This window comes from Tamandua tetradactyla, chromosome 2, assembly GCF_023851605.1.
Source record: "Tamandua tetradactyla isolate mTamTet1 chromosome 2, mTamTet1.pri, whole genome shotgun sequence".
Classification (NCBI taxonomy): domain Eukaryota; kingdom Metazoa; phylum Chordata; class Mammalia; order Pilosa; family Myrmecophagidae; genus Tamandua; species Tamandua tetradactyla.
This window is the reverse complement of record NC_135328.1, coordinates 201,307,257-201,314,676: the sequence shown is the minus strand read 5'-3', so window position 1 is coordinate 201,314,676 and position 7,420 is coordinate 201,307,257. Positions and strand designations below refer to the sequence as shown.

Genomic DNA, 7,420 nt, shown 5'->3' with positions numbered 1-7,420 from the left:
TGCCTGGCAGTCCTGATAGTTGCTAAGCTGCTGACTTGTCACCATTCCAGCAAACTCAAGTCCTGTGGGGCAGGGGCCCTTCCCACCACAGCTTCTCCTGTTCACCGGGCCAAAATTACAGGCCAATTGTGCCAGGAGGAGGGCTTGGAGGTACCTTGACAGTTCCGGTCACACTAGGAGGAGCCTTACCAGCTGTACCCGGGCCAGGGTAGTCTCTGGCCAGTTCCGAAGAAGGATGCAGGGAGGCCCAGGTGCTGGGTGTCTCCAGAGTGGCTGATTGAGTCCTTTTCCTAACCCCAGGCCCTGCCCCAATGCCTCCCCAGCAGTGGTGGGGAGTCTCCACCCCTCTCACCCCCAACACTCACCCTAGAAGACTGGCATTGGGATCCTTCAACACATCTCAGAGTTATATTATTATAACAAATCAGTCAAAATTCCATTTTACAATTAAATAATACAGACGACAGTTTTACTGTACAAGCAAGTTGTGCATTAAAAACCAACACACCAAGCAAATTATAGTGCAAAGCAGTTTCCACCCCTCCCTTTCCCACCCTCTTCCCAGCTCTAGGATGGTTTTATGGAAGATATGAGGGTAGCAGGTACTAACACCTCAGCATGACAATATGTCACAAAGGATCTGTACCCACCACCCACAGGCATACAGTAATACTGTTATCACAATCCCTTAGCTTCCTTGTGCTTTCTAAATCAGTGTGTTCGCCTAGTACAACTTTAAAGCAGCCCTGGAAATAAGGACCCATTTTTACCAGCCCAGGCTGTGGGCCTTAAAAACAGACTCAGCATGGCTGCTATCACTTCTAGGCTTGCGGGGAGGAGGGAGGAAGGAGCGTCAGTTTATTTCCTGTTCCTGTCCCCACCAGAGTTTGGGTATCAGGAAAGGGTACAAGTCTGGGGTGGAGCTACAAAGTGCTGGGTACTGGGAACCCAAAGGTGCCTTCCATGCTGGCCTGGGGCCAGTCTTCCACCACAGAGAAGAGGAACGAAGAAGGTACAAGGGCAATGGATTTGCAGCTGCTTCCTGAGAGGGGCTGGAGAGGACCCCTGGATGCGGGGACAGCAGGACACCTCTAGCAGCTATTTTGAAGAGGCGGGGACTGCTTTTTCCACTGAGGGCAGGACAAGAGACAATGCAGCAGGAGGAGTTTGAAGGGATCATTAACCTCCTAGCCTGCCAGAAAAATCTTTACTGTCTGGTATATCTGGCTGTTGTTGCAGTTTGGGGTGACAAGGCAGGACAAGTGCCATCAGAGACAACCACCACAAAGGAACGTTTTGTAGGAGAGACTCTCGCTTCCACAGAAGATGTGGCTGAACAATGACAAAAACCTTGCCCACTGGCTAACCCTTTTAAGTTTTCTTATCTTTTTCCACTTAGGCTTTCTAGACCTAAAGAAGTTAGATGCGAGAATCCTGGAGCCTGGGCCCTTGGGCAAGGACTGCTTTCCCATCTGCAGAGAGACGAAAGGGCAATACTTTACCTCTGGGCCCAGGGGGGTAAGACAAGGCTGAGGAACTGCTTACAGGGTTTCTGTCCCGCCACCTGCAGCCCTTGCTCTCCAACTCTTGTGTCCCACCTGGCCCTGCCAGATGCTGCCACATCCTCTTGGACAAATGTTCAAGAGCCACAGGTAGGAGATTCCGGCACCTCTTCCGTGTTCCTCTTGGTCCCTCCTGGGTCAGCCCCTGGGGGAGGCTGGTGGGACACGGAGGGGGTGCGGCTTGGGGAGGCCCTGTGATCCCTGCAGTCCCACACTTTGAGAAGGCGGCAGCAGAGGGACAGGGGTTGGGGTTGTTCATTCTCACGGGGCTTAGCCTGTAGGAGACTAAAAAGGCTTAAGAAGCTTCTTTTTTGAAAATCAGCTTTAAAAACTGGTTTTGGTTCAAGACTGTGCCTGCTTTTGGAGCACAAACCAGTCCAATGGAGAGTCATGTGCTGGGGGTTGGAAGATTAGGCTGGGCCCTCCCAGGCTGGGGCGGGTAGAAGGGCACAGCTTGGCTGGGTCTGGGTGGGGCGGGGATGCTGATGCCTCCCTCACCCAGTGACTCCTCACCCTGGTGCCTTCTGCTAGGACCTATCCAGTCTCCATATTCTCTGAAATACTGGAGATTATGAATCCAGCCTAGGGGAGGAGGGTTCCCTCAGCTCCCGTTGGGAGAAGAGAGGGTGAACACCCTGGGCTGGTAAAAGTGCGGTCTGCAGGGGCCTTCTCTGGTGCCAGGGACCTGTTGCAATAGGCTAATCCACTCTGGGGCCTGGGACCCACAGGCAGCTGGGGAGGGGCAGGGGCTTCTTAGCTCTTGGGAATTACAGGGAAGCAGGGTTGGGGAGACTGGCTAGGATGTGTTCTCATCCCATCTCTGCCAGCCATTTCCTGGGTTTTCTGGATGGGTTCCTGCTCCATCTACATGATGAGGGAAACCCCTCAGGGGTGGGGGGCTTTCCAGCTCTGACTTGGTTGGTGTAAATGCAGAGGGATGAGTCCATGGGGTGCAGAACCTCTAAAGGTGGAGGGGCTGGGAGGCCAGTCCCAGGGAGGTCTTCCCAGAGACCGTGGGCCGACACTCTCTCTCCCTGGAACAGAGATGGTCCTCATTTCCCAGGAGACCTGAGCACAGCTGGGGACAGTGAGGTCCCCAGGGAGGGTGGCAGGAGGATACACCTCCCACGGGATCATGGGATGAGATGATTGGGAGCTGGGCTGGGAACAGTGTCCTGGGGGGGGGGGGGGGCGGGGGCGCTGTCCCTACCTCTGTACAAAGATGTGGCTGGACCAGTTGCTCTCAGAGCCACCCACCAGCTCTGGACTTTAGGACCCATGGAACCCAAGACCATGAATCCTTCGGAACATAAATCCCATTGCTGTCCAGAACCTTGGAGCAGGGCAGTCACTTTTCAGGAAGGTTCTTGGGGTCCCACGCACCTCCAGCAGAAGTCCGCTCTGAGCTGGGCGGTCAGTAGGGCCGCCACACAGCCTCATCCATGCGGCCCGGTGTGCTGAGGGTGGTGGGCGAGTTGCTGTGGCTGCCATCGGCCTCCACGCCGTCGCTCTGGCTGCCCAGGCTGGGGTTCATGAGGTTGCCAGCGGCAACGGAAGCGGCACTGCTGGTGCAGGAGGTGAGCATGCGGGTGGGCGAGCGGTCGCCCCCGCTGCTGCTGCCGGCCACCATAGAGAACTGGTAGGAGCCAGAGGACGTGCCGTAGTAGAGGTGGTAGGGGGACGGGTTGGCCTGGAAGGGCCCGCTCTGGTTCTGCGGGGCCCCAGGGTAGGGCGGTGGGAGGTAGGTGTGGTGGAAGCGGCTGGTGGCTGGCATGCTTGCCACGTTGAGGCCACTGATGCTTGTGCCCGAAGGTGTGGCGCTGTAGGGGAAGGCAGCTGACATAGCCCCTGGGTAATGCATCCTCGGGTCAGGGAAGCGGCTCTCTGTGAGGGTCGGCAGGGCTGGGAAAGAGCGGTCAAACTGGCGGGGGTCGGAGAAAGGGTTCAGGTCCGGGGTGCCTGGGGGACAGAAAGGAGGCAGGTCAGGTGCGGACAGAGACTGTCCCCAGGGTCCTCCCTCAAGAACCACCTCTGGGCTCTGGCTCACAAAGCCCTGCTTCTGCTTCTGGGTCTCCCCTGGGCTGTTCCAGGGCTGTAGTTGGCCATGACCTCTAACAGAGACCCACCAGGAAACAGGTGGGGGGCAAGTGTCAGGGCCAGAACATGGCTGTGGGAGCTTCCCTTTGGGAAGGTGCAGAGGACTTTTCCCTTCCCCCCTTCTCTGTAGAACCTCCTTCGAAGCCTAGCAGTGGAGCGGTCTGTCAAGAGGGTAAGGGTGGGACTCCAGCTGGGCTGTCGGGCGTGTGGGGAGTTGAGGACAGGGGTCAGCACAGCCCTCCCAGGAGGCTTGGCTGGCAGTTTCCTCACTTCTTCCCACTGTTATGAGCTGACGTATGGAAAGGGCCCTGTGAGATTGGGAGTTGGGTCCTGCTTTGGCAGATGAGGAAACTAAAACAGAGAGGTGGGAGGGAGAGAAGGGGATTGATTCTACTGATTATACAGGAAGGCAGAAACTCACTGCTGGGCTTCTGCTTTCTGCTGGTGTGTGTGTGTATGTGTCCCTAGGCCTGGGTTTCCAAGGCTGCCTTGCAAGCTGGAGTTGCAGCAGCTAGAGGGGCTTGGAGGTGCGGACCCCACCTTGGTCCAAGAGAGACCCAGAGTCCAGCTCATGTACTGCCCTGGCTCCCCCGGGAGTTTGGCTCCTCATCGGGCTCTAAGACAAAGAATGCCCTCACCTCCACCCCATACTTCATAACCATAGTCACTTCCCCATCCAAAAACATCCTCAGCATTCAAAGGGGTTTGGGACTGTGCCTAACCCCCTTGGTGCAAAGGTGGGAAGTTCAAGGCCCAGAGAGGAGTACACAGGACACTGGACCTGGTACAAAGTCCTAGGGTTCCTGGTCCTGAGCTCTACCTGTGCCAAATAGGTAGTCGCCCCCATCTTTGAGGCAGCACAGAAGTTAACTATATGGCCTCTGGAACTAGACTGTCTGGGTTCAAATCTCAGTTCTGATACTAGCTGTGTGTTCCTGGGCAAGTCACTTAACTTCTCTGTGTATCAGTTATTCCATATGAAAAGACGGGACAATAACAGTTTCTAGGGAAGTGAGGCCATGCCAAGACAAGGCCCTGACCCTGGACTTTCCTTGTACCTTGGCCAAGGGGGTGACTCTGGGCAGCAATGGGAAGGTGGGTGAGCTCCAAGAAGTCAGTCTGGCCCCAAACCCTCTGTCCCACCAACTAAAGAATAAATGCCAGAAGTGGACCCAGGCAGGGACCAACCTCTACCCCCTGGCCCAGCAGGCAGTGCCAGCTCTGGGTGGGCACTGTCTGCTATAACTGAGGCTTGATTAACGGAGAATTATGGACGTCCTCAGACCTCCTGCTTCTTTGGCTGTGCCTGAGATGCTGTGTGACCTTGGGTAAGACCAATAACTTCTCTGAACTTTGGGGGCCTTCCAACTCAGCTGGGCCATGTTTTCCTTAGCAACTGCTTGAGTCCTGGTGGGGATCAGAAAGGAGCAGTCCTCCCTGGCTCAAGGTGGGGAGATGTGGGGGCAGGGGTCTGGGTGCCTGAGGCTTCCAGATCATCTGCTATGCCCTTCTAACAAGTCCCTTGACTTGTCAGTGCTGCCACGAGGCCTAGAGGGTCAGAGGTACCTGACTCCCTACACTCATCTAGTGCCTGTACCCAAGCACAGCCTGGTATGGGGTTCACACCTCAGATCCAAGCCCAGTGAAATAGGTGCTGCCCACCTGGCAGAAACTCCATGCCTAGGACAAAGGAAACCCAAACAGGCCCTCAGGATGCAACAGTGGGGCTGCAGCCCAGGAAAAACTAGGCCCTGCAAATGTGTATGTAGTCTCAGGGTTCACATGAACTGCAAGGCTCAAGGCTGAGCCTACCCAGACCAGCCACTGTCCCCTCCGGCCTTCCTCCTTGAGGGTGGTGGCAGAAGTACCTGCCCTCAGCAGTGCCTCAGACCCACCAGCAGCATCCCTGAGGCTCCTGCCCATACTTCTCTGCCCAGCAGCCCAAGGAAACCCGAGCTGGCTGGACCACTGTCGGGCAGCCAATCCCAACAGTGGAAGGAAATGTTTATTTTCTTCTCCAAATTGCCCCAGCTGCTGCATGGTAGCTGAATGAGTCCTTTGAGCTGTGAGAAGACCCCATTGTGGGCGGCCACAGCTAGGGGGCCAGGGGCTGGGGTATGGAGGGGCTGGGGCCTCAGCACTGTTTGCCAGTGGCCAAAGCCAGGGGGTCAGAGCTGTTAACAGGCACCGGGGATGAGGTGGGGGGTGTCCTGGGGAGGATCCCCAGGATGGAACCTGAAGGTCAACCCTCATCCCACCAAGGAAAGTAGACCAGCAAGAGCGAACCTTCCCAGGTCTAGTCCTGCCAACATGCCCTGGCAGGTACCTCCTTCTTCCCGCGTTACAGATGAGAAAATCAAGGCTCAGAGAGAAGTGACTTCACACAGTAAGATCCCACCACCAGCATGTGGCAGAACCAGAATCCCTAGCCAGGACCACTTGTTTCCAAAGTTCATCTCTTTCCCTGGTCCTGATGGTCTGGGGCCCTTTCTCTGGCCCCAAGAGGGCAGGCCTGGGGGAGGGGGAGACCTGGCTGGGGAGGAAAGCCACATAGGCTGCCTGAGGCCCTTGCTGCGGATGGAATGGGAGGGGCTGGGGGTCCTGCCTCTACTGGCCCACACAGACCTGCCCTCCTTCCCTCCCAGCCCCAGTGTGGAGGCAGGGTCTCTTCCTGCTGCTCAGCTGGGCTGGGTCTTCGGGCAGACGGAGGATGCATAGACCTGCTGCAGGTCCCTTAAGTAGATTCCCAAGCCATGTCCACTCAACTGTGGAAGGGCAGAAGGGGGCTCTCCTCCACAGGAGCTGGTGGACAGGAAGCTATTGCTCACCCCCACCTGCTGGCTCTGCCCACGGGAGGGAAGGGTCTGGACTGTTAGGGAACTGGACCTGACAAATGCCGGCCTGTGGGGAACACAGGCAGCCTCTGGGCAGATGTGGGCAGGAACTCAGAGTACAGGGAACTCCCGATGCCTCTTGGGGTCTTGAGGCAACTCCCTAGGGCTCAAGAGCTGCCAAGCGTCTCAATTTCACTACTCTATGGGCTCAGAGGGCAGGGGCTCTCCCCTGCCTTGGAGCCTCAGCAGGGCCAGTGCTCCTTTCAGACCAGACCAGAATGGGAAGGACCCTTCCTTACCCGCCTCACCGAGGGGCTGTCTCAACTCTGCCTGCTGTTGCAGCGTGCCAGGCACATGGTAAGGGCTGGGGGTGGGGTGGGGTGGGGTGGGGTGGGGTGGGGGTGGCACACAGCCTCCCCTAACAGAGAGACCACAGGTCCCCATTCGGCATGGAGCATGGAGGAGGAGAGGAGGAGTGAAGCAGGGGGGAGTCAGTTTGCAACCCTGCCCCAGGCTCTCCTTGCTCTTCGAAGCTCAGGAAATTCCTGGGGCTGAGCACTATAGAGATTTTGGTTCTGGTCCTTGACAGGCTCTGTGACTCAAGGATGGTCCTTAACCTCTGGAACCTCAATTCACTCACCTGCCACATGGGTTCTAACCAGGCCTCGGTGCATAAAGAAAGAGCAGACACCCACAGAGCATAACTGCAGCCAGCCCTTCTGCCTTCATCTAGTGCTGCTGCTGGGCACTCTCCCCTTGCCTGGCCCAAGGGCCAGTGTGCACACAGCTCCCTCCAACCCAACGACTGAGAAGGTGGGGAAGAGAAGAGATATTCCTCCTCCAACTATTTGCTGAGCACCTACTATGTGCCAGGTATCTATATATTCTGGAAGACCTTCTTTCAGAGCTCTAGTTTTGATTTTGCCT

At 56.6% G+C, this 7,420-nt stretch overlaps 1 protein-coding gene across 1 annotated transcript in view; it reads right to left on the bottom strand.

Moving 5' to 3' along the window:
- Positions 1-371: 371 nt before the first annotated feature.
- Positions 372-7,420, bottom strand: part of RUNX3 (RUNX family transcription factor 3) — a 62,513-nt gene continuing 55,464 nt past the window's right edge. The window contains exon 8 of the mRNA XM_077150790.1: positions 372-3,521. Coding sequence (XP_077006905.1) covers positions 2,977-3,521 — 545 coding nt within the window. The 3' untranslated portion in view covers positions 372-2,976. The remainder of the gene's footprint in view (positions 3,522-7,420) is intronic.